Raw genomic sequence first — 27,618 nt, forward strand, 5'->3', positions numbered from 1 at the left:
TAATGTTTGGTAAAGATTTATTGAAGTAGTAAAACAGAATGATAGCAGTGTTATGTGTGATGATTGTGAGGAACAAACTCAACAGTCACAAAAAGGGGACTTCAAATAGGCCTGTTTGCACTTCAAGGGAAATGTAGCCTACTGTTCAGATGACTTAAATGGAAACTGAAATCTGGACATTGACTGTAGGTCCATAACCTCTCACATAGCCGTAATAAAAACTCAGAATTGAGCATTTCTTGCAGTAAGATAATACACCAAATGTAGGCTAAATGTTGACTCGGGAACAGGAGTGGAGAAATAAGATTGATTTATTTCCGCATCTTGAGAGTTTAGTTAGATACATTCTATAGAGATGCTTAATTAATTAGCGCCATACAATGGGGATAGTATTTCAACCGCATAAAATATGAATCCCGAGACAAACTGAAATTTTAATCATTCATTCTATCGATTTATGATATTATTCTGGTGAGCAAACGATCTGATTTAGTCTTCTACGGGGAAACATAACAACAGAAGATATGCTGCATGTATCTAATGTCGGAAAACATATCTAAATCAGGCAACAACAACAACAACAACAACAACAACAACAACAACAACAACAACAACAACAACAAAAAGATAGTCAAAAACAATTTGTTCCCCCAATCTGTAGCCCAGAGCACATTTTTCTATATGAGTGGGTTAGAGTCAGGGGCCTCAGATGTTCAATTCATCACAATCATTGGGTTGTAGTGGATGGGTGTCCATGAGCAGTACTGGAGTGATGACGAGGGCTCCGTCGTTCTTGCCTGACTTGTTGGTGCAGGGACTGAAGAACGGGAACACAGACTCACAGAAGGAGGCCAGGAAGGTGTAGATGTGGAGCTTAGCGTCCACGTTGTAGAACGATACCTTAACAGGGGAGAGGAAGGGAAAGTTAGTACCACGTTGTAGAACGATACCTGAACAGGGGAGAGGAAGGGAAAGTTAGTCCACGTTATATTGTAAGATAGACAGAGAGAGAAGAAAGAGGTGTGTGTGTGTGTGTGTGTGTGTGTGTGTGTGTGTGTGTGTGTGTGTGTGTGTGTGTGTGTGTGTGTGTGTGTGTGTGTGTGTGTGTGTGTGTGTGTGTGTGTGTGTGTGTGTGTGTGTGTGTGTGTGTGTGTGTGTGTGTGCTCTTCTAATCTACTGTGCGTGCGTGCGTGCGTGCGTGTGTGTCTGTGTCTGTGTCTGTGTGTCTCTGTCTCTGTCTCTGTGTGTGTGTGTGTGTGTGTGTGTGTGTGTGTGTGTGTGTGTGTGTGTGTGTGTGTGTGTGTGTGTGTGTGTGTGTGTGTGTGTGTGTGTGTGTGTGTCTGTGTCTGTGTCTGTGTCTGTGTCTGTGTCTCTGTCTCTGTGTGTCTGTGTGTGTGTGTGTGTGTGTGTGTGTGTGTGTGTGTGTGTGTGTGTGTGTGTGTGTGTGTGTGTGTGTGTGTGTGTGTGTGTGTGTGTGTGTGTGTGTGTGTGTGTGTGTGTGTGTCTGTCTGTGTCTGTGTCTGTGTGTGTGTGTGTGTGTGTGTGTATATTCTGGATTTCCTCCTCACTCCCTCTTGATTCCAGGAGTCTTCAACTGGGATTTCTGTAAAACCCTGGAATTGTTGCACACACACACAAAAAAAAACTGACGAGTACGAATGTGTGACATCCTACCTGCCCTTTCTCATAATCCACATACACCCCGATCTTCTGTGGTCTGAGGTTGAGAAGCAGCTCAGTGGAGGGATCTGTCCGGAACACATAGTTGTGTTTATCTCTGAGGCTGAGGAACCAGTAGCCGTTGCTAGGGGATACCGTTATCTTCCCCTTCCTGTTGATGGAGTGGCTGGCCACGCCCAGATCCCAGTCCGTCTTCCCGCCCACCTCCACCTGTGAAAAGGTGTGTTCACTTTTGAGGATACAAGCTCAAGTTCATAGTACAGATCTGATGAAAATATGGAATATTATATAACGATGTAGGTCCTATTCAACAAAAGTGGATGAACAGGGCTTGAAATAATTTATATGCTTTCTAAATATAGTAAGAATCAAATTATAAAATGACTAACCATAAGATTTTACCTTCCTTATAACTGTAAAACACAGACTTGTATGTTTAGTGCTAGAGAAAATTGATCTATTTTCCAAAGCTCTCTCTCTTGATTAAAACTTCTGCCCTCACCCTTCTGATCATCAGACAGGGTTCTAGACTGGCTTCCTGAACTCGTACAGGACAGGGCTCTAGCCCGGCTTCCTGAACTCGTACAGGACAGGGCTCTAGCCCAGCTTCCTGAACTCGTACAGGACAGGGCTCTAGCCCAGCTTCCTGAACTAATACAGAACAGGGCTCTAGCCCAGCTTCCTGAACTCGTACAGGACAGGGCTCTAGCCCAGCTTCCTGAACTCATACAGGACAGGGCTCTAGACTGGCTTCCTGAACAAATACAGGACAGGGCTCTAGACTGGCTTCCTGAACACATACAGGACAGTGCTCTAGACTGGCTTCCTGAACTTGTACAGGACAGTGCTCTAGTCTGGCTTCCAGAACTCGTACAAGACAGGGCTCTAGACTGGCTTCCTGAACTCGTACAGGACAGGGCTCTAGACTGGCTTCCTGAACTCGTACAGGACAGGGCTCTAGCCCGGCTTCCTGAACTCGTACAGGACAGGGCTCTAGCCTGGCTTCCTGAACTCGTACAGGACAGGGCTCTAGACTGGCTTCCTGAACTCGTACAGGATAGGGCTCTAGCCTGGCTTCCTGAATTCGTACAGGACAGGGCTCTAGCCTGGCTTCCTGAACTCGTACAGGACAGGGCTCTAGCCTGGCTTCCTGAACTCGTACAGGACAGTGCTTTAGCCTGGCTTCCTGAACTCGTACAGGACAGGGCTCTAGACTGGCTTCCTGAACACATACAGGACAGTGCTTTAGCCTGGCTTCCTGAACTCGTACAGGACAGGGCTCTAGCCTGGCTTCCTGAACTCGTACAGGACAGGGCTCTAGCCTGGCTTCCTGAACTCGTACAGGACAGGGCTCTAGACTGGCTTCCTGAACTCATACAGGACAGGGCTCTAGCCTGGCTTCCTGAACTCGTACAGGACAGGGCTCTAGCCTGGCTTCCTGAACTCGTACAGGACAGGGCTCTAGACTGGCTTCCTGAACTCGTACAGGATAGGGCTCTAGCCTGGCTTCCTGAATTCGTACAGGACAGGGCTCTAGCCTGGCTTCCTGAACTCGTACAGGACAGGGCTCTAGCCTGGCTTCCTGAACTCGTACAGGACAGTGCTTTAGCCTGGCTTCCTGAACTCGTACAGGACAGGGCTCTAGACTGGCTTCCTGAACACATACAGGACAGTGCTTTAGCCTGGCTTCCTGAACTCGTACAGGACAGGGCTCTAGCCTGGCTTCCTGAACTCGTACAGGACAGGGCTCTAGACTGGCTTCCTGAACTCGTACAGGACAGGGCTCTAGACTGGCTTCCTGAACTCGTACAGGACAGGGCTCTAGCCTGGCTTCCTGAACTCGTACAGGACAGGGCTCTAGACTGGCTTCCTGAACTCGTACAGGACAGGGCTCTAGCCCAGCTTCCTGAACTCGTACAGGACAGGGCTCTAGCCTGGCTTCCTGAACTCGTACAGGACAGGGCTCTAGCCTGGCTTCCTGAACTCGTACAGGACAGTGCTTTAGCCTGGCTTCCTGAACTCGTACAGGACAGGGCTCTAGACTGGCTTCCTGAACACATACAGGACAGTGCTTTAGCCTGGCTTCCTGAACTCGTACAGGACAGGGCTCTAGCCTGGCTTCCTGAACTCGTACAGGACAGGGCTCTAGCCTGGCTTCCTGAACTCGTACAGGACAGGGCTCTAGACTGGCTTCCTGAACTCATACAGGACAGGGCTCTAGCCTGGCTTCCTGAACTCGTACAGGACAGGGCTCTAGCCTGGCTTCCTGAACTCGTACAGGACAGGGCTCTAGACTGGCTTCCTGAACTCGTACAGGATAGGGCTCTAGCCTGGCTTCCTGAATTCGTACAGGACAGGGCTCTAGCCTGGCTTCCTGAACTCGTACAGGACAGGGCTCTAGCCTGGCTTCCTGAACTCGTACAGGACAGTGCTTTAGCCTGGCTTCCTGAACTCGTACAGGACAGGGCTCTAGACTGGCTTCCTGAACACATACAGGACAGTGCTTTAGCCTGGCTTCCTGAACTCGTACAGGACAGGGCTCTAGCCTGGCTTCCTGAACTCGTACAGGACAGGGCTCTAGACTGGCTTCCTGAACTCGTACAGGACAGGGCTCTAGACTGGCTTCCTGAACTCGTACAGGACAGGGCTCTAGCCTGGCTTCCTGAACTCGTACAGGACAGGGCTCTAGACTGGCTTCCTGAACTCGTACAGGACAGGGCTCTAGCCTGGCTTCCTGAACTCGTACAGGACAGGGCTCTAGACTGGCTTCCTGAACTCGTACAGGACAGGGCTCTAGCCTGGCTTCCTGAACTCGTACAGGACAGGGCTCTAGACTGGCTTCCTGAACTCGTACAGGACAGGGCTCTAGCCCAGCTTCCTGAACTCGGATCCAGGATCGACGGCTAAATGAGGATCCAGGATGAACACAGTGTTTAAGAAAATGTTTAACCCTACCTCCCAATAGTGTTGACCTGAGGAGAACCCTTCTCGACCCAGAACACACACGACACGGTCAAACCTCTCAGAGTTATGAGGTACCGGCTGGTGACAGTCCCCACATCTTACCTATAGACAGAGAGCAGGTCAGTGCTTTTCACTTTAGTTGAGGGGGTCACTATAATTATCACGAGGTTAATCCTACACCTTGATCGTTAGGGCAGTTTGATCAATGTGTAGGAGTACCCCATATAACTAACCATTTTCCGTCTCCTGATAGGATGAGCCTGGGGTGGGCAGTGCTTGAGTCCATAGTCACGTCCACTAAAGGAGGAAGGGGAAGTGGGGAATAGAAATGGAAAGGAAAGAGAGGAAAAGCGGTGGAGGGGTGGAGAGAGTGGTGGAGAGAGGGAGGACAGAGAGGAGAAGAGGTGGAGGTATTGAGAGAGGGGTGGAGGGGTGGAGAGATGGAGGAAAGAGAGGAGAAGAGGTGGAGGGGTGGAGAGAGTGGTGGAGAGAGGGAGGACAGAGAGGAGAAGAGGTGGAGGTATTGAGAGAGGGGTGGAGAGAGGAGAAGAGGTGGAGGGGTGGAGAGATGGAGGAAAGAGAGGAGAAGAGGTGGAGGGGTGGAGAGAGGAGAAGAGGTGGAGGGTGGAGAGAGGGGGTGGAGAGAGGAGAAGAGGTGGAGGGGTGGAGAGAGTGGTGGAGAGAGGGAGGACAGAGAGGAGAAGAGGTGGAGGTATTGAGAGAGGGGTGGAGGGGTGGAGAGATGGAGGAAAGAGAGGAGAAGAGGTGGAGGGGTGGAGAGAGGAGAAGAGGTGGAGGGGTGGAGAGAGGGGTGGTGAGAGGAGAAGAGGTGGAGGGGTGGAGAGGGGTGGAGAGAGGGAGGACAGAGAGGAGAAGAGGTGGAGGTATTGAGAGAGGGGTGGAGAGAGGAGAAGAGGTGGAGGGGTGGAGAGAGTGGTGGAGAGAGGGAGGACAGAGAGGAGAAGAGGTGGAGGTATTGAGAGAGGGGTGGAGGGGTGGAGAGATGGAGGAAAGAGAGGAGAAGAGGTGGAGGGGTGGAGAGAGGGGTGGTGAGAGGAGAAGAGGTGGAGGGGTGGAGAGAGTGGTGGAGAGAGGGAGGACAGAGAGGAGAAGAGGTGGAGGTATTGAGAGAGGGGTGGAGAGAGGAGAAGAGGTGGAGGGGTGGAGAGAGGGAGGACAGAGAGGAGAAGAGGTGGAGGTATTGAGAGAGGGGTGGAGGGGTGGAGAGATGGAGGAAAGAGAGGAGAAGAGGTGGAGGGGTGGAGAGAGGAGAAGAGGTGGAGGGGTGGAGAGAGGGGTGGTGAGAGGAGAAGAGGTGGAGGGGTGGAGAGAGGGGTGGAGAGAGGGAGGACAGAGAGGAGAAGAGGTGGAGGTATTGAGAGAGGGGTGGAGAGAGGAGAAGAGGTGGAGGGGTGGAGAGAGTGGTGGAGAGAGGGAGGACAGAGAGGAGAAGAGGTGGAGGTATTGAGAGAGGGGTGGAGGTGTGGAGAGATGGAGGAAAGAGAGGAGAAGAGGTGGAGGGGTGGAGAGAGGAGAAGAGGTGGAGGGGTGGAGAGAGGGGTGGTGAGAGGAGAAGAGGTGGAGGGGTGGAGAGAGGGAGGACAGAGGAGGAGAAGAGGTTTGGGGTGGAAAGAGGGGCGGAGAGAGGGAGGACAGAGGAGAAGAGGTGGGAGGTGGAAAGAGGGGTGGAGAGAGGGAGGACAGAGAGGAGAAGAGGTGGGGGGGTGGAGAGAGGGATGGAGAGAGGGAGGACAGAGAGGAGAAGAGGTGGAGTGGTGGAGAGAGGGAGGACAGAGAGGAGAAGAGGTGGAGGGATTGAGAGAGGGGTGGTGAGAGGGAGGACAGAGAGGAGAAGAGGTGGAGGGATTGAGAGAGGGGTGGTGAGAGGGTGGACAGAGAGGAGAAGAGGTGGAGGGATTGAGAGAGGGGTGGTGAGAGGGAGGACAGAGAGGAGAAGAGGTGGAAGGATTGAGAGAGGGGTGGTGAGAGGGAGGACAGAGAGGAGAAGAGGTGGAGGGTGGAGAGAGGGATGGAGAGAGGAGAAGAGGTGGAGGGATTGAGAGAGGGGTGGTGAGAGGGAGGACAGAGAGGAGAAGAGGTGGAGGGATTGAGAGAGGGGTGGTGAGAGGGAGGACAGAGAGGAGAAGAGGTGGAAGGATTGAGAGAGGGGTGGAGAGAGGGAGGACAGAGAGGAGAAGAGGTGGAAGGATTGAGAGAGGGGTGGAGAGAGGGAGGACAGAGAGGAGAAGAGGTGGAGGGTGGAGAGAGGGGTGGAGAGAGGGAGGACAGAGAGGAGAAGAGATTTTTAATGTATTATTTATTTCACCTTTATTTAACCAGGTAGGCTAGTTGAGAACACCTTTATTTAACCAGGTAGGCTAGTTGAGAACACCTTTATTTAAACCAGGTGGGCCAGTTGAGAACAAGTTCTCATTTACAACTGCGACCTGGCCAAGATAAAGCAATGCAGTGCGACACAAACAACAACACAGAGTTACACATGGAGTAAACAAACATACAGTCAATAACACAACAGGGGGAAAAAAGTCTATGGAGATTGAGAGATTGAGAGAGGGGAGGAGAGATAAATGGAAATTCATTGGTGAGTACCTTTTTAAAGTATAACACAGTGATGACCTATGACCTCTACATACCTGCATACTCCTGTACACGCATCACCTCTTCAATAAAGGAACAGAAGAAACCAAGTTGGAAAAAAACATCAATATTATAATTACATTATTCAATTGTAATGTTTATCTAATATACTTATAATCTATGTCATTGTTAGTCACTGCTGCTATTTCATGATTTGTTATTCTTATCTCATACTTAAAAAAAAAAGGTATTTTCTTAAAACTGCATTGTTGGTTAAGGGCTTGTAAGTAAGCATTACACTGTAAGGTCTACCTACACCTGTTGTATTCAGCATTTCACGGTAAGGTCTATCTACACCTGTTGTATTCAGCATTTCACGGTAAGGTCTACCTACACCTGTTGTATTCAGCATTTCACTGTAAGGTCTACTACACCTGTTGTATTCAGCATTTCACTGTAAGGTCTATCTACACCTGTTGTATTCAGCATTTCACTGTAAGGTCTACCTACACTGTAAGGTCTACCTACACTGTAAGGTCTACCTACACTGTAAGGTCTATCTACACCTGTTGTATTCGGTGACAAATAGGATCTGATGTGTAGATACTCACTGGGCTGTGGTATTGGAGAGGATTCTACTGGAACTCGTACGCCTGTAAAGATAACAAAGGTAAACAGCTCAAACAGGTGAGTAATATCTCTACAGGTATCAGGTCAGTGTGAATGGTTCTCTACAGGTATCAGGTCAGTGTGAATGGTTCTCTGCTTCTCTACAGGTATCAGGTCAGTGTGAATGGTTCTCTGCTTCTCTACAGGTATCAGGTCAGTGTGAATGGTTCTCTGCAGGTATCAGGTCAGTGTGAATGGTTCTCTGCTTCTCTACAGGTATCAGGTCAGTGTGAATGGTTCTCTGCAGGTATCAGGTCAGTGTGAATGGTTCTCTACAGGTATCAGGTCAGTGTGAATGGTTCTCTACAGGTATCAGGTCTGCGTGAATGGTTCTCTACAGGTATCAGGTCTGTGTGAATGGTTCTCTACAGGTATCAGGTCAGTGTGAATGGTTCTCTACAGGTATCAGGTCTGTGTGAATGGTTCTCTACAGGTATCAGGTCTGTGTGAATGGTTCTCTGCTTCTCTACAGGTATCAGATCTGTGTGAATGGTTCTCTACAGGTATCAGGTCAGTGTGAATGGTTCTCTGTAGGTATCAGGTCTGCGTGAATGGTTCTCTGTAGGTATCAGGTCAGTGTGAATGGTTCTCTGTAGGTATCAGGTCTGCGTGAATGGTTCTCTGCTTCTCTACAGGTATCAGGTCTGTGTGAATGGTTCTCTACAGGTATCAGGTCAGTGTGAATGGTTCTCTACAGGTATCAGGTCAGTGTGAATGGTTCTCTGCTTCTCTACAGGTATCAGGTCTGTGTGAAAGAGAGGATAGAAAGAGGAGAGGAGAGAAAGAGAGGATAGAAAGAGGAGAGAAAGTGAAAGAGAGGATAGAAGGAGGAGAGGAGAGGAGAAAAAGAGAGGAGAGAAAGAGAGGAGAGAAAGAGAAGGAGAGGAGAGAAAGAGAAAGAGAGGAGAGAAAGAGAAAGAGAAGGAGAGGAGAGAAAGAGGAGAGGAGAGAAAGAGGAGGAGAGGAGAGAAAGAGGAGAGGAGAGAAAGAGGAGGAGAGGAGAGAAAGAGGAGGAGAGGAGAGAAAGAGGAGAGGAGAGAAAGAGGAGGAGAGGAGAGAAAGAGGAGAGGAGAGAAAGAGGAGAGGAGAGAAAGAGGAGAGAAAGAGAAAGAGAGGAGAGAAAGAGAAGGAAAGGAGAGAAAGAGGAGAGGAGAGAAAGAGGAGAGAAAGAGAAAGAGAGGAGAGAAAGAGAAGGAAAGGAGAGAAAGAGGAGAGGAGAGAAAGAGAAAGAGAGGAGAGAAAGAGAAAGAGAAGGAGAGGAGAGAAAGAGGAGGAGAGGAGAGAAAGAGGAGGAGAGGAGAGAAAGAGGAGGAGAGGAGAGAAAGAGAAGGAAAGGAGAGAAAGAGGAGAGGAGAGAAAGAGGAGAGAAAGAGGAGAGGAGAGAAAGAGGAGAGGAGAGAAAGAGGAGAGGAGAGAAAGAGGAGAGAAAGAGGAGAGAAAGAGAAGGAAAGGAGAGAAAGAGGAGAGGAGAGAAAGAGGAGAGAAAGAGAAAGAGAAAGAGAAGGAGAGGAGAGAAAGAGGAGGAGAGGAGAGAAAGAGAAGGAGAGGAGAAAACAAAAGAGGAGAGAAAGAGAATAGAAAGAGAAGGAGAGGAGGGAAATAGAAAGATAGGAGAGAAAGAGAATAGAAATAGAAGGAGAGGAGAGAAATAGAAAGATAGGAGAGAAAGAGAATAGAAATAGAAAGATAGGAGAGAAAGAGAATAGAAATAGGAGAGGAGAGAAATAGAAAGATAGGAGAGAAAGAGGAGAGGAGAGGAGAAAAAGAGAGAAGAAAGAGAGAAGAGTTGAATTCCTAACCATTTGCTACACTGGTGGAAATGGTTCAACTGTGAGACTTTCGATACCGACAGAATAAGAGCGAAACTTCGATACTAATTACTGGTCTGCAGCAAGAATTTACGTCGACTGAATGCGAAGACCGACAACCGCCGAAACATCTATTCTATAAGAACATTTCTGAATGGGACTCTGAAGTACCATTCTAACCACGAAAGACTCCAGGGACACAAAGAGAAGTTCAGATGAAATTTCCAACAGAAAGACGGACGATTCCAACAGAGATTATGACGACACACTGAGCGTAAATATATATATTGATTGATTGCAATTGTTCCCGAATGAGTGAGCGTTCATGTGCAAAGGATTAGCATTTCAATCAATATAATTATCAACTGTGTAGTGACTCTTGTCTTTCCCGGCCTTCTCAGTCCACACCCACTTCCTTTATCATTTCCTTGTAACCATATATATTGTTTGTTTATTACATTTCTGTGATTATTTAGTTAGTTCGTAAATAAATGAGTAAGTCAACTGATGTATGGATGATTCATGGCAAAGACTCGGGTTCGTGCAGATAACCAACATCTGAGACTACCGCGAGGTAAAGAATTGTTCATTAATTAGAAGACTAATTGGTCAAATATTAAAATATCTGAAAAGTTAGATTAGGAAAATTATATTATATTATAATATTTGTATTCTGAAGATTTTTCTGGGTGCCCCGACATCCTGGTTAATTATATTTACGTGATTAGTTTAATCACGTAATAATAATTACAGAGAATTGATTTGATAAAATAACAGTCTTCACTTTAATGATGCCAAAGACACGAGGAGAGAAAGAAAGAAGAGATAAGAGGAGGAGAGATATGAGAGAGGAGATAAAGAGGGAGAGAGATGAGAGAAAGAGAGAGAGATGAGGGAGGAGGGAAAGAGGGAGATGGAGATATGAGAGAGGAGAGAGAGGGAGAGAGATGAGAGAAATGAGAGAGATGAGAGAGAGAGATGAGATGAGAGAGATGAGATGAGAGAAATGAGAGAGATGAGAGAGAGAGATGAGATGAGAGAGATGAGATGAGAGAGGAGAGAGAGGGAGAGAGATGAGAGAAATGAGAGAGATGAGAGAGAGAGAGAGAGAGAGAGAGAGAGAGAGAGATGAGAGAGATGAGAGAGGAGAGAGAGGGAGAGAGATGAGAGAAATGAGAGAGATGAGAGAGAGAGAGAGAGAGAGAGAGAGAGAGGAGAGAGATGAGAGAAATGTGAGAGATGATATGAGAGAGAGAGGTGAGATGAGATGAGAGAGGAGAGAGATGAGAGAAATGTGAGAGATGATATGAGAGAGAGAGGTGAGATGAGAGAGAGAGATGAGATGAGATGAGAGAAATGAGAGAGAGGAGATGAGATGAGAGAGATGAGAGAGAGAGATGAGATGAGAGAGATGAGATGAGAGAGGAGAGAGAGGGAGAGAGATGAGAGAAATGAGAGAAATGAGAGAGATGAGAGAGAGAGAGAGAGAGAGAGAGAGAGAGAGAGAGAGAGAGAGAGAGAGAGAGAGAGAGAGAGAGAGAGAGAGAGAGAGAGGAGAGAGATGAGAGAAATGTGAGAGATGATGTGAGATGAGAGAGGGAGATGAGATGAGATGAGAGAAATGAGAGAGAGGAGATGAGAGAGGAGCAGTACTCACCAAATTGAACCATCCTGCTGATCTCTTCCTGGAAATGTTGGACCAGGACAGACAGCGATGTATAGATGGGCCCCGTTCCCAGGTCACAGTTTACCGACACCCCAGACCAGTCTCTGATTGGTGGAGGAGTGCAGAGTGTAGGGTAGCTCTGAGGGTGGGGGCGGAGCAAAGAGTGTAAGTTTTTCATTGAGTGGAAATAGCTGTTCCAGGCTGACTACATTGCAGATTCATGCCAGGTGTTAAACATATAAGCAAACATTTACATTTTACATTTAAGTCATTTAGCAGACGCTCTTATCCAGAGCGACTTACACATTGGTGCATTCCACCACATCATATGATACTGCAGTAGATGACATAGTGTTATATGATACTGCAGTAGATGACATAGTGTGCAGTAGATGACATAGTGTTATATGATACTGCAGTAGGTGATTATATGATACTGCAGTAGATGACATAGTGTTATATGATACTGCAGTAGGTGATTATATGATACTGCAGTAGATGACATAGTGTTATATGATACTGCAGTAGATGACATAGTGATTATATGATACTGCAGTAGATGACATAGTGTTATATGATACTGCAGTAGATGACATAGTGATTATATGATACTGCAGTAGATGACATAGTGTTATATGATACTGCAGTAGATGACATAGTGTTATATGATACTGCAGTAGATGACATAGTGTGCAGTAGATGACATAGTGTTATATGATACTGCAGTAGATGACATAGTGTTATATGATACTGCAGTAGATGACATAGTGATTATATGATACTGCAGTAGATGACATAGTGTTATATGATACTGCAGTAGATGACATAGTGATTATATGATACTGCAGTAGATGACATAGTGTTATATGATACTGCAGTAGATGACATAGTGTTATATGATACTGCAGTAGATGACATAGTGTTATATGATACTGCAGTAGATGACATAGTGATTATATGATACTGCAGTAGATGACATAGTGTTATATGATACTGCAGTAGATGACATAGTGATTATATGATACTGCAGTAGATGACATAGTATTATATGATACTGCAGTAGATGACATAGTGTTATATGATACTGCAGTAGATGACATAGTGTTATATGATACTGCAGTAGATGACATAGTGTGCAGTAGATGACATAGTGTTATATGATACTGCAGTAGATGACATAGTGATTATATGATACTGCAGTAGATGACATAGTGTTATATGATACTGCAGTAGATGACATAGTGTTATATGATACTGCAGTAGATGACATAGTGTGCAGTAGATGACATAGTGTTATATGATACTGCAGTAGATGACATAGTGTTATATGATACTGCAGTAGATGACATAGTGTTATATGATACTGCAGTAGATGACATAGTGTTATATGATACTGCAGTAGATGACATAGTGTTATATGATACTGCAGTAGATGACATAGTGATTATATGATACTGCAGTAGATGACATAGTGTTATATGATACTGCAGTAGATGACATAGTGATTATATGATACTGCAGTAGATGACATAGTGTTATATGATACTGCAGTAGATGACATAGTGTTATATGATACTGCAGTAGATGACATAGTGTTATATGATACTGCAGTAGATGACATAGTGTTATATGATACTGCAGTAGATGACATAGTGTTATATGATACTGCAGTAGATGACATAGTGAGTATATGATACTGCAGTAGATGACGTAGTGTGCAGTAGATGACATAGTGAGCAGTAAATGACATAGAGTGCAGTAGATGACATAGAGTGCAGTAGATGACATAGAGTGCAGTAGATGACATAGTGTGCAGTAGATGACATAGAGTGCAGTAGATGACATAGTGTGCAGTAGATGACATAGTGTGCAGTAGATGACATAGAGTGCAGTAGATGACATAGAGTGCAGTAGATGACATAGAGTGCAGTAGATGACATAGAGTGCAGTAGATGACATAGTGTGCAGTAGATGACATAGTGAGTATATGATACTGCAGTAGATGACATAGTGTGCAGTAGATGACATAGTGTGCAGTAGATGACATAGTGTGCAGTAGATGACATAGAGTGCAGTAGATGACATAGAGTGCAGTAGATGACATAGAGTGCAGTAGATGACATAGAGTGCAGTAGATGACATAGTGTGCAGTAGATGACATAGTGAGTATATGATACTGCAGTAGATGACATAGTGTGCAGTAGATGACATAGTGTGCAGTAGATGACATAGTGTGCAGTAGATGACATAGTGTGCAGTAGATGACATAGTGTGCAGTAGATGACATAGAGTGCAGTAGATGACATAGTGTGCAGTAGATGACATAGTGTGCAGTAGATGACATAGTGTGCAGTAGATGACATAGTGTGCAGTAGATGACATAGTGTGCAGTAGGTAACATAGTGTGCAGTAGATGACATAGTGTGCAGTAGATGACATAGAGTGCAGTAGATGACATAGTGTGCAGTAGATGACATAGTGTGCAGTAGATGACATAGTGAGCAGTAGATGACATAGTGAGCAGTAGATGACATAGTGTGCAGTAGATGACATAGTGAGCAGTAGATGACATAGTGTGCAGTAGATGACATAGTGTGCAGTAGATGACATAGTGTGCAGTAGATGACATAGTGTGCAGTAGATGACATAGTGAGCAGTAGATGACATAGTGTGCAGTAGATGACATAGTGTTATATGATACTGCAGTAGATGACATAGTGTGCAGTAGATGACATAGTGTGCAGTAGATGACATAGTGAGCAGTAGATGACATAGTGCGCAGTAGATGACATAGTGTGCAGTAGATGACATAGTGAGCAGTAGATGACATAGTGTGCAGTAGATGACATAGTGTGCAGTAGATGACATAGTGTGCAGTAGATGACATAGTGAACAGTAGATGACATAGTGTGCAGTAGATGACATAGTGAGCAGTAGATGACATAGTGAGCAGTAGATGACATAGTGAGCAGTAGATGACATAGTGTGCAGTACATGACATAGTGATTATATGATACTGCAGTAGATGACATAGTGAGCAGTAGATGACATTGTTATGCAGGTGAAGGAGGACCCAAACGCGACTTAACAGAAACAGAGTTTATTAATGCTCAAAACCGAATAACTGAAATCCTCTAGATAGTAGAGGGGAAAACAACTGGAGAAGCGGCCACAGACTGCAGGTCGCTTCGGGTAGGCGCAGGCCGTAGTCAACTGAGACACCTGCTCACACGCAGCGTCTGAAGAAGGCACAAAACACGACAGGACAGGGTGATACACAATCACGGCAAAAAACACGACAGGACAGGGCGAAACGCAATTACAGCATGGAATACAAAACAAGGAACCGATGGAACAGGAACGGATCACAAAGGAATAAATAGGGAGTCTAATCAGGGAAAGGATCGGGAACAGGTGTGGAAAGACTAAATGATGATTAGGGGAATAGGAACAGCTGGGAGCAGGAACGGAACGACAGAGAGAAGAGAGAGCGAGAGAGTGAGAGAGGGAGGGGAGAGAGAAGGATAGAACCAAACAAGACCAGCAGAGGGAAACGAATAGCATGGGGAGCACAGGGACAAGACATGACAATGAATGACAAACATGACAGTACCCCCACTCACCGAGCGCCTCCTGGCGCACTCGAGGAGGAATCCTGGCGGCAACGGAGGAAATCATCGATGAGCGAACGGTCCAGCACGTCCCGAGACGGAACCCAACTCCTCTCCTCAGGACCGTAACCCTCCCAATCCACTAGGTATTGGTGACCCCGTCCCGAGAACGCATGTCCATAATTTTATGTACCTTGTAAATAGGTGCGCTCTCGACAAGGACGGGAGGGGGAGGGAAGACGAACGGGGGTGCGAAGAAAAGGCTTAACACAGGAGACATGGAAGACAGGATGGACGCGACGAAGATGTCGCGGAAGAAGCAGTCGCACAGCGACAGGATTGACGACCTGGGAGACACGGAACGGACCAATGAACCGCGGAGTCAACTTACGAGAAGCTGTCGTAAGAGGAAGGTTGCGAGTGGAAAGCCACACTCTCTGGCCGCAACAATACCTTGGACTCTTAATCCTGCGTTTATTGGCGGCTCTCACCGTCTGTGCCCTGTAACGGCAAAGTGCAGACCTCACCCTCCTCCAGGTGCGCTCACAACGTTGGACAAACGCTTGAGCGGAGGGAACGCTGGACTCGGCAAGCTGGGATGAGAACAGAGGAGGCTGGTAACCCAGACTACTCTGAAACGGAGATAACCCGGTAGCAGACGAAGGAAGCGAATTGTGAGCGTATTCTGCCCAGGGGAGCTGTTCTGCCCAAGACGCAGGGTTCCTGAAAGAAAGGCTGCGTAGTATGCGACCAATCGTCTGATTGGCCCTCTCTGCTTGACCGTTAGACTGGGGATGAAACCCGGAAGAGAGACTGACGGACGCACCAATCAAACGACAGAACTCCCTCCAAAACTGTGACGTGAATTGCGGACCTCTGTCTGAAACGGCGTCTAACGGGAGGCCATGAATTCTGAATACATTCTCAATAATGATTTGTGCCGTCTCCTTAGCGGAAGGAAGTTTAGCGAGGGAATGAAATGTGCCGCCTTAGAGAACCTATCGACAACCGTCAGAATCACAGTCTTCCCCGCAGACAAAGGCAGACCGGTAATGAAGTCTAAGGCAATGTGAGACCATGGTCGAGAAGGAATGGGGAGCGGTCTGAGACGACCGGCAGGAGGAGAGTTACCCGACTTAGTCTGCGCGCAGTCCGAACAGGCAGCCACGAAACGGCGCGTGTCACGCTCCTGAGTCGGCCACCAAAAGCGCTGGCGAATAGACGCAAGAGTGCCTCGAACACCGGGATGACCCGCTAACTTGGCAGAGTGAGCCCACTGAAGAACAGCCAGACGAGTGGAAACAGGGACGAAAAGGAGGTTACTAGGACAAGCGCGCGGCGACGCAGTGTGCGTGAGTGCTTGCTTAACCTGTCTTTCAATTCCCCAGACTGTTAACCCGACAACACGCCCATAAGGAAGAATCCCCTCGGGATCAGTAGAAGCCACAGAAGAACTAAACAGACGGGATAAGGCATCAGGCTTGGTGTTCTTGCTACCCGGACGGTAAGAAATCACAAACTCGAAACGAGCGAAAAACAACGCCCAACGAGCTTGACGGGCATTAAGTCGTTTGGCAGAACGGATGTACTCAAGGTTCTTATGGTCTGTCCAAACGACAAAAGGAACGGTCGCCCCCTCCAACCACTGTCGCCATTCGCCTAGGGCTAAGCGGATGGCGAGCAGTTCACGGTTACCCACATCATAGTTGCGCTCAGATGGCGACAGGCGATGAGAAAAATAAGCGCAAGGATGAACCTTATCGTCAGACTGGGAGCGCTGGGATAGAATGGCTCCCACGCCTACCTCTGAAGCGTCAACCTCGACAATGAATTGTCTGGTGACGTCAGGAGTAACGAGGATAGGAGCGGACGTAAAACGTTCTTTTAGAAGATCAAAAGCTCCCTGGGCGGAACCGGACCACTTAAAACACGTCTTGACAGAAGTAAGAGCTGTGAGAGGGGCAGCAACTTGACCGAAATTACGAATGAAACGCCGATAGAAATTAGCGAAACCTAAGAAGCGCTGCAACTCGACACGTGACCTTGGAACGGGCCAATCACTGACAGCTTGGACCTTAGCGGAATCCATCTGAATGCCTTCAGCGGAAATAACGGAACCGAGAAAAGTAACGGAGGAGACATGAAAAGAGCACTTCTCAGCCTTTACGTAGAGACAATTCTCTAAAAGGCGCTGTAGAACACGTCGAACGTGCTGAACATGAATCTCGAGTGACGGAGAAAAAATCAGGATATCGTCAAGATAGACAAAAACAAAAATGTTCAGCATGTCTCTCAGAACATCATTAACTAATGCCTGAAAAACAGCTGGCGCATTGGCGAGACCGAACGGCAGAACCCGGTACTCAAAATGCCCTAACGGAGTATTAAACGCCGTTTTCCACTCGTCCCCCTCTCTGATGCGCACGAGATGGTAAGCGTTACGAAGGTCCAACTTAGTAAAGCACCTGGCTCCCTGCAGAATCTCGAAGGCTGATGACATAAGGGGAAGCGGATAACGATTCTTAACCGTTATGTCATTCAGCCCTCGATAATCCACGCAGGGCGCAGAGTACCGTCCTTCTTCTTAACAAAAAAACCCCGCCCCGGCCGGAGAGGAAGAAGGCACTATGGTACCGGCGTCAAGAGACACAGACAAATAATCCTCGAGTGCCTTACGTTCGGGAGCCGACAGAGAGTATAGTCTACCTCGAGGAGGAGTGGTCCCCGGAAGGAGATCAATACTACAATCATACGACCGGTGAGGAGGAAGGGAGTTGGCTCGGGACCGACTGAAGACCGTGCGCAGATCATGATATTCCTCCGGCACTCCTGTCAAATCGCCAGGTTCCTCCTGAGAAGTAGGGACAGAAGAAATGGGAGGGATGGCAGACATTAAACACTTCACATGACAAGAAACGTTCCAGGATAGGATAGAATTACTAGACCAATTAATAGAAGGATTATGACATACAAGCCAGGGGTGACCCAAAACAACAGGTGTAAACGGTGAACGGAAAATCAAAAAAGATATAGTCTCACTGTGGTTACCAGATACTGTGAGAGTTAAAGGTAGTGTCTCAAATTTGATACTGGGAAGATGACTACCATCTAAGGCAAACATGGGCGTAGGCCTGTCTAACGGTCTGAAAGGAATGTTATGTTTCCGAGCCCATGCTTCGTCCATGAAACAACCCTCAGCCCCAGAGTCAATCAAAGCACTGCATGTAGCACCCGAACCGGTCCAGCGTAGATGGACCGACATAGTAGTACAAGATCTAGATGAAGGGACCTGAGTAGTAGCGCTCACCAGTAGCCCTCCGCTTACTGATGGGCTCTGGCCTCTTACTGGACATGAAATAACAAAATGTCCAGCAACTCCGCAATAGAGGCACAGGCGGTTGGTGATCCTCTGTTCCCTCTCCTTATTCGAGATGCGAATCCCTCCCAGCTGCATGGGCTCAGTCTCAAAGCCAGAGGGAGATGGTTGCGATGCGGAGCAGGGAAACACCGTTGATGCGAGCTCTCTTCCACGAGCCCGGTGACGAAGATCTACCCGTCGTTCTATGCGGATGGCGAGAGCAATCAAGGAGTCCACATCTGAAGGAACCTCCCGGGAGAGAATCTCATCCTTAACCACTGCGTGGAGTCCCTCCAGAAAACGAGCGAGCAGCGCCGGCTCGTTCCACTCACTAGAGGCAGCAAGAGTGCGAAACTCAATGGAATAATCCGTTATGGACCGTTCACCTTGGCATAAGGAAGCCAGGGCCCTAGAAGCCTCCTCACCAAAAACTGAACGGTCAAAAACCCGAATCATCTCCTCTTTAAAGTTCTGGAATCTGTTAGAGCAATCAGCCCTTGCCTCCCAGATAGCTGTGCCCCATTCTCGAGCCCGGCCAGTAAGGAGTGAAATGACGAAAGCAACCCGAGCTCTCTCTCTAGAGTATGTGTGGGGTTGGAGAGAGAACACAATCTCACACTGCGTGAGAAAGGAGCGGCACTCAGTGGGCTGCCCGGAGTAGCAAGGTGGGTTATTAACCCTGGGTTCAGGAGGCTCGGCAGGCCAGGGAGTAACAGGTGGCACGAGACGTAGACTCTGGAACTGTCCAGAGAGGTCGGAAACCTGAGCGGCCAGGTTCTCCACGGCATGGCGAGCAGCAGACAATTCCTGCTCGTGTCTGCCGAGCATGGCTCCTTGGATCTCGACGGCAGTGTAACGAGCGTCTGAAGTCGCTGGGTCCATTCTTTGATCGGTTCCTTCTGTTATGCAGGTGAAGGAGGACCCAAACGCGACTTAACAGAAACAGAGTTTATTAATGCTCAAAACCGAATAACTGAAATCCTCTAGATAGTAGAGGGGAAAACAACTGGAGAAGCGGCCACAGACTGCAGGTCGCTTCGGGTAGGCGCAGGCCGTAGTCAACTGAGACACCTGCTCACACGCAGCGTCTGAAGAAGGCACAAAACACGACAGGACAGGGTGATACACAATCACGGCAAAAAACACGACAGGACAGGGCGAAACGCAATTACAGCATGGAATACAAAACAAGGAACCGATGGAACAGGAACGGATCACAAAGGAATAAATAGGGAGTCTAATCAGGGGAAAGGATCGGGAACAGGTGTGGAAAGACTAAATGATGATTAGGGGAATAGGAACAGCTGGGAGCAGGAACGGAACGACAGAGAGAAGAGAGAGCGAGAGAGTGAGAGAGGGAGGGGGAGAGAGAAGGATAGAACCAAACAAGACCAGCAGAGGGAAACGAATAGCATGGGGAGCACAGGGACAAGACATGACAATGAATGACAAACATGACAGACATAGTGTGCAGTAGATGACATAGTGATTATATGATACTGCAGTAGATGACATAGTGAGCAGTAGATGACATAGTGTGCAGTAGATGACATAGTGATTATATGATACTGCAGTAGATGACATAGTGAGCAGTAGATGACATAGTGTGCAGTAGATGACATAGTGATTATATGATACTGCAGTAGATGACATAGTGAGCAGTAGATGACATAGTGTGCAGTAGATGACATAGTGATTATATGATACTGCAGTAGATGACATAGTGAGCATTAGGTGACATAGTGTGCAGTAGATGACATAGTGAGCAGTAGATGACATAGTGAGCAGTAGATGACATAGTGTGCAGTAGATGACATAGTGAGCAGTAGATGACATAGTGAGCAGTAGATGACATAGTGTGCAGTAGATGACATAGTGAGCAGTAGATGACATAGTGAGCAGTAGATGACATAGTGAGCAGTAGATGACATAGTGTGCAGTAGATGACATAGTGTGCAGTAGATGACATAGTGTGCAGTAGATGACATAGTGTGCATCTGTTGATTGATGTAATTCAACATCTATAATGTAGTCTGGGAAGCGACCATCTTGTTCTTTAAACGTGTATTCGTTTCCCTCCCCCCCATCCTCTCACCTTTTTACAATGAACGTAGTCGTCTGATTGGGCCAGCTGGGAGAGGGCGTGGCTTCTCTTCCTGAGCTCATTCACTTCCTGTTCTAGCTGACGAATCACATCGTCCGCCTGGTGCTCTGCCAACTGCCTACTAATCTCAATCACCTCCATGAGCTCAGCCTGCGACCTCTCAACCGCGCACACCAACGCACTGAACACACACATGACGCCTGCCGTCTCACGTTCCACTGAGAGCTGGGGAAGGGAGTGAGAGCGTGTGTTAGTTTTAGGGCTCTATATAGGGTGTCTAGGACTACTGTAAACTGCATTATGGCTGTCTCACGTTCCACTGAGAGCTGGGGAAGGGAGTGAGAGCGTGTGTTAGTTTTAGGGCTCTATATAGGGTGTCTAGGACTACTGTAAACTGCATTATGGCTGTCTCACGTTCCACTGAGAGCTGGGGAAGGTGTGAGAGCGTGTGTTAGTTTTAGGGCTCTATTTTTAATAAACCTAGCGCATTGGTCAACCTGTTTGCAGTCTACATTGTTCTCAGTTATTGTATGGCATCCGTGATGAAATATAAACATAGCTATCTCACTGATATAAGGGCTAGGACTACTGTAAATATAAACATAGCTATCTCACTGATATAAGGGCTAGGACTACTGTAAATATAAACATAGCTATCTCACTGATATTGGGGCTAGGACTACTGTAAATATAAACATAGCTATCTCACTGATATAAGTCGCTCTGGATAAGAGCGTCTGCTAAATGACTTAAATGTAAATGTAAATAAGGGCTAGGACTACTGTAAACTGCATTATGGCTGTCTCACTGATATAGGGACTAGGACTACTGTAAATATAAACATAGCTGTCTCACTGATATAGGGTGTCTAGGACTACTGTAAACTGCATTATGGCTATCTCATTGATATAGGGGCTAGGACTACTGTAAACTGCATTATGGCTGTCTCACTGATATAAGGGCTAGGACTACTGTAAACTGCATTATAGCTGTCTCACTGGTTGTCTCACTGATATAGGGACTAGGACTACTGTAAACTGCATTATAGCTGTCTCACTGATATAGGGACTAGGACTACTGTAAACTGCATTATGGCTGTCTCACTGATATAGGGACTAGGATTACTGTAAACTGCATTATGGCTGTGTCACTGATATAGGGGCTAGGACTACTGTAAACTGCATTATAGCTGTCTCACTGGTTGTCTCACTGATATAGGGACTAGGACTACTGTAAACTGCATTATAGCTGTCTCACTGGTTGTCTCACTTATATAGGGACTAGGACTACTGTAAACTGCATTATGGCTGTCTCACTGATATAGGGGCTAGGACTACTGTAAACTGCATTATGGCTGTGTCACTGATATAGGGACTAGGACTACTGTAAACTGCATTATGGCTGTGTCACTGATATAGGGGCTAGGACTACTGTAAACTGCATTATAGCTGTCTCACTGATATAGGGGCTAGGACTACTGTAAACTGCATTATGGCTGTCTCACTGATATAGGGGCTAGGACTACTGTAAACTGCATTATGGCTGTCTCACTGATATAGGGGCTAGGACTACTGTAAACTGCATTATGGCTGTCTCACTGATATAGGGGCTAGGACTACTGTAAACTGCATTATGGCTGTGTCACTGATATAGGGGCTAGGACTACTGTAAACTGCATTATGGCTGTGTCACTGATATAGGGACCAGGACTACTGTAAACTGCATTATGGCTGTCTCACTGATATAGGGACTAGGACTACTGTAAACTGCATTATGGCTGTGTCACTGATATAGGGACTAGGACTACTGTAAACTGCATTATGGCTGTGTCACTGATATAGGGACTAGGACTACTGTAAACTGCATTATGGCTGTCTCACTGATATAGGGGCTAGGACTACTGTAAACTGCATTATAGCTGTCTCACTGATATAGGGACTAGGACTACTGTAAACTGCATTATGGCTGTGTCACTGATATAGAGACTAGGACTACTGTAAACTGCATTATGGCTGTGTCACTGATATAGGGGCTAGGACTACTGTAAACTGCATTATGGCTGTGTCACTGATATAGGGACTAGGACTACTGTAAACTGCATTATGGCTGTGTCACTGATATAGGGACTAGGACTACTGTAAACTGCATTATGGCTGTCTCACTGATATAGGGGCTAGGACTACTGTAAACTGCATTATGGCTGTGTCACTGATATAGGGGCTAGGACTACTGTAAACTGCATTATAGCTGTCTCACTGGTTGTCTCACTGATATAGGGACTAGGACTACTGTAAACTGCATTATGGCTGTGTCACTGATATAGGGGCTAGGACTACTGTAAACTGCATTATGGCTGTGTCACTGATATAGGGACTAGGACTACTGTAAACTGCATTATGGCTGTCTCACTGATATAGGGGCTAGGACTACTGTAAACTGCATTATGGCTGTCTCACTGATATAGGGACTAGGACTACTGTAAACTGCATTATGGCTGAGTGTGGACACGCCAAACGTTGTCAATAAGATTACATTCACTGAGAAGAGAGGGAATAATCCGGATCAAATTGTAAAATAAACAAAGCAAATGGCTATATCTAAATACGTACTAATAAATAAATAATAAATAAATGACATCTATAATTTCTTCCCGTGGGCATATACGTTTTTTTTTACGTACATTCAAACTTTTTACAGTAGCTGGAGAATGATCCGATAGGAAGAGAAAGGGAGAATGTCAACTCACTGTTATACTGCTCCCCAATTTATTGTTCAAAAATGTAAAAAAAAATATATATATATATATCAATAAAGATGGCTTGTTTTTCGTTTAATTTTATTAAAACCAAACTTTAAATGATTTTATGGGGAAAATGTCTGCATACAATACAACTGTTGGAGAAGTGTGAATGCGATCTGTAAAATGGGAAATGTAATGATATAGACACAACGCATTGCTTTTGAATCAGCCTTCATTATAGTTGGCCTAGGGTAAGGGTAGCCTACGGAGGGCTAGGTTGTTGTTGTTGTTTCAATAGGGTAGCCTACGGAGGGCTAGGTTGTTGTTGTTGTTTCAATAGGGTAGCCTACGGAGGGCTAGGTTGTTGTTGTTTCAATAGGGTAGCCTACGGAGGGCTAGGTTGTTGTTGTTTCAATAGGGTAGTCTACAGAGGGCTAGGTTGTTGTTGTTTCAATAGGGTAGCCTACGGAGGGCTAGGTTGTTGTTGTTTCAATAGGGTAGCCTACGGAGGGCTAGGTTGTTGTTGTTTCAATAGGGTAGCCTACGGAGGGCTAGGTTGTTGTTGTTTCAATAGGGTAGCCTACGGAGGGCTAGGTTGTTGTTGTTTCAATAGGGTAGCCTACGGAGGGCTAGGTTGTTGTTGTTTCAATAGGGTAGCCTACGGAGGGCTAGGTTGTTGTTGTTTCAATAGGGTAGCCTACAGAGGGCTAGGTTGTTGTTGTTGTTTCAATAGGGTAGCCTACGGAGGGCTAGGTTGTTGTTGTTGTTTCAATAGGGTAGCCTACGGAGGGCTAGGTTGTTGTTGTTTCAATAGGGTAGCCTACGGAGGGCTAGGTTGTTGTTGTTGTTTCAATAGGGTAGCCTACGGAGGGCTAGGTTGTTGTTGTTTCAATAGGGTAGCCTACGGAGGGCTAGGTTGTTGTTGTTTCAATAGGGTAGCCTACAGAGGGCTAGGTTGTTGTTGTTTCAATAGGGTAGCCTACGGAGGGCTAGGTTGTTGTTGTTTCAATAGGGTAGCCTACGGAGGGCTAGGTTGTTGTTGTTTCAATAGGGTAGCCTACAGAGGGCTAGGTTGTTGTTGTTTCAATAGGGTAGCCTACGGAGGGCTAGGTTGTTGTTGTTGTTTCAATAGGGTAGCCTACGGAGGGCTAGGTTGTTGTTGTTGTTTTTTTAAATGAAATGGAAAACACTTTCTTTTTTTACAGGAAAATAATTTCTAAATATGAGGTTCACCGAGGTTCTCATCTCTTGTTTTATGATGGACACTTGTAACCTACAGCTTCTTTGGAAAGTTTTCAGACCCCTTCCCTTTTTTTCACATTTTGTTACGTTACAGCCTTATTCTACAATGGATTAAATTATATTTTTTCCTTGTCAATCTACACACAATACCCCATAATGACATCACAATACCCCATAATGACATCACAATACCCCATAATGACATCACAATACCCCATAATGACATCACAATACCCCATAATGACAATAAAAATAATGGGGTATTGTGATATCATTATGGGGTATTGTGATGTCATTATGGGGTATTGTGATGTCATTATGGGATATTGTGATGTCATTATGGGGTATTGTGATGTCATTATGGGGACATTGTGTGTAGATTGATGAAGGGAAAACAACTATTTAACCCAGTTTAGAATAAGGCTGTAATGTAACAAAATGTGTAAAAAGTCAAGGGGTCTGAATACTTTCCCGAATGCACTGGTTTTATTCACGTCCAAAGCATGGCTACAATAATGTAGGTCTGTCTACCATAAATAGATGAAATAGAGAATGTATGCACACATGACTGTAAGTCGCTTTGGATAAAAGCGTCTGCTAAATGGCATATATTATTATATTATTATTATTATCACTGTTTTGCCCCTCTCAAACTCTCTATTTTAATGAAGCTTTGGTGAATAAGATTGCTTTCCAAGCGGTCTCACGAGTCAAACACTTGATCAATGGTCTTGACAACTTGATTACATTGAAAAACAGCCTTCTGTTAAGAGGCTTGTTGTTGAGGTCAAATAAAACCAAATGGGGGGAAAAAAACATCACTGTTTCATGTTTCTCATCTTATACATGCGACAAAAGCACATTACTGTTGTTCCATTTGGGCAGTGATAAACCATGACCATAACCAACTGCGTTACCGCTAAAACCAGCTTCTGGTTGATCTTAAATATCCCTACCGTCTGAAATTAGCACTTTGGATAAACATTTTAATAAGGACGCGTATCAAATATTTCCAGCCCTCCCATCTGAGCGCAGGGCTGATGTTAGAATGGTCCCGTAAAAACGTTTGTTTTTACGGGACAAAATGGAAAACTAAAGTGCGTTTGACAAAGACCTTAACCTTAACTTAGCCACCTTAACGCCGAAAAGAGAGCCCTTAGAGAGAGTTGAGGGTAAACGTTCAGGGTTAAGTTACATCATTTAAGGTATGTGCTGTAGGTCAACGTCCATCCCCAGGGTTAAGGGTTAGGGGCTAAAGGTCAACATCCATCCCCAGGGTTAAGGGTTAGGGGCTAAAGGTCAACGTCCATCCCCAGGGTTTAAGGTTAGGGGCTAAAGGTCAACGTCCATCCCCAGAGTTAAGGGTTAGGGGCTAAAGGTCAACGTCCATCCCCAGGGGTAAGGGTTAGGGGCTAAAGGTCAACGTCCATCCCCAGGGTTAAGGGTTAGGGGCTAAAGGTCAACGTCCATCCCCAGGGTTAAGGGTCAGGGATTAAAGGTCACCTGTAGTTGAGCCAGTGATGACATTATCTCCTCCATCTTCCTCTGTCTCTGTAGAATCAGCTGATGGATCTCTGCCTCAGACATATGTAGCTGGGTCTGGTACACACACACACACACACACACACACACACACACACACACACACACACACACACACACACACACACACACACACACACACACACACACACACACACACACACACACACACACACACACACACACACACACACACACACACACACACACATAGAGGCGAGAGGGGAGAAACAATGCTTGAATACATGCTACAAACACAAAATAACCCAATACTTGCCAAAACGTATCTTGCAGTCCCCTCACCACTTGATGCTGTACTGGGTCTTTGAGAGAGACACCTGGATACCTGGTACCATCTATAACACCTTACCTCTGATTAGAGAATCACCTGGATACCTGGTACCATCTATAACACCTTACCTCTGATTAGAGAATCACCTGGATACCTGGTACCATCTATAACACCTTACCTTACCTCTGATTAGACAATCACCAGAACATGGATCAGGTAAAACCTCACCTCTTTGAAGCATCTCTCTCTCCCTATCTACCTCTATATCTATCTCTCTCTCCCTATCTACCTCTATATCTATCTCTCTACCTCTATCTACCTCTATATCTATCTGGTCCATCTCCCAATCTGATTAGAGAATCACTGGATATCTGGTACCATCTATAACACCTCTACCTCTATATCTCTCTGGATACTCCTACCTCTATATCTATCTCTCTCTCCCTATCTACCTCTATATATATCTCCCTCTCCCAATCTACCTCTATATCTATCTCTCTACCTCTATCTACCTCTATATCTATCTCTCTCTCCCAATCTACCTCTATATCTCTCTCTCTACCTCTATATCTCTCTCTCTACCTCTATATCTATCTCTCTCTCCCTATCTACCTCTATATATATCTCCCTCTCCCAATCTACCTCTATATCTCTCTCTCTCCCTATCTACCTCTATACCTATCTCTCTCTCCCTATCTACCTCTATATCTATCTCTCTCTCCCAATCTACCTCTATATCTCTCTCTCTCCCTATCTACCTCTATATCTATCTCTCTCTCTCTCCCTATCTACCTCTATATCTATCTCTCTCTCCCTCTCCACCTCTTTCCCTCCCTCCCTCTCTACCTCTATATCTGTCTCTCTCCCTCTCTACCTCTATATGTACCTCTATATCTATCTCAATCCCTCCCTCCAATTCCCTCCTTTATTGGCCCATGTCCCTCCCCCCTAGATCCCTCCCTCCCTCCCTATCTACCTCCCTCCCTCCCTCCCTCTCTACCTCTATCCCTCCCTCCCTCTCTACCTCTCCTGTCTCCTCTTTCCCTCCCTCCCTCCCTCCCTCCCTCCCCTCCCTCCCTCCCTCCCTCCCTCCCTCCCTCCCTCCAACCCACCTTAGTGTCCATCCACTCCCTCTCTATGGTGCTGGGATCCTGATGGTCTCTGTCCTCCCTCCCTCCCTCCCTCCCTCCCTCCCTCCCTCCCTCCCTCCCTCCCTCCCTCCCTCCCTCCCTCCCTCCCTCCCTCCACCCACCTTAGTGTCCATCCACTCCCTCTCTATGGTGCTGGGATCCTGATGGTCTCTGTCCTCTCCCCCTCCCCTTCCTCCTCCTCCTCCTCCTCCTC

At 46.4% G+C, this 27,618-nt stretch overlaps 1 protein-coding gene across 1 annotated transcript; it reads right to left on the minus strand.

The window, feature by feature from the left end:
• Positions 1–27,436, minus strand: LOC124008857 (erythroid membrane-associated protein-like). The gene is made up of 10 exons (XM_046320438.1): positions 27,387–27,436; positions 25,944–26,039; positions 20,450–20,683; positions 11,377–11,524; positions 7,854–7,895; positions 7,299–7,325; positions 4,874–4,941; positions 4,636–4,746; positions 1,675–1,890; positions 1–900 (listed from the first exon to the last, which is right to left on the minus strand). The coding sequence occupies exons 1-10, from the start codon at positions 27,396–27,398 to the stop codon at positions 706–708; spliced, it is 1,149 nt and encodes a 382-aa protein (XP_046176394.1). The 5' UTR covers positions 27,399–27,436; the 3' UTR covers positions 1–705.
• Between the last annotated feature and the right edge of the window lie 182 nt (positions 27,437–27,618).

Source organism: Oncorhynchus gorbuscha, linkage group LG21 (genome assembly GCF_021184085.1).
Source record: "Oncorhynchus gorbuscha isolate QuinsamMale2020 ecotype Even-year linkage group LG21, OgorEven_v1.0, whole genome shotgun sequence".
Lineage (NCBI taxonomy): Eukaryota > Metazoa > Chordata > Actinopteri > Salmoniformes > Salmonidae > Oncorhynchus > Oncorhynchus gorbuscha.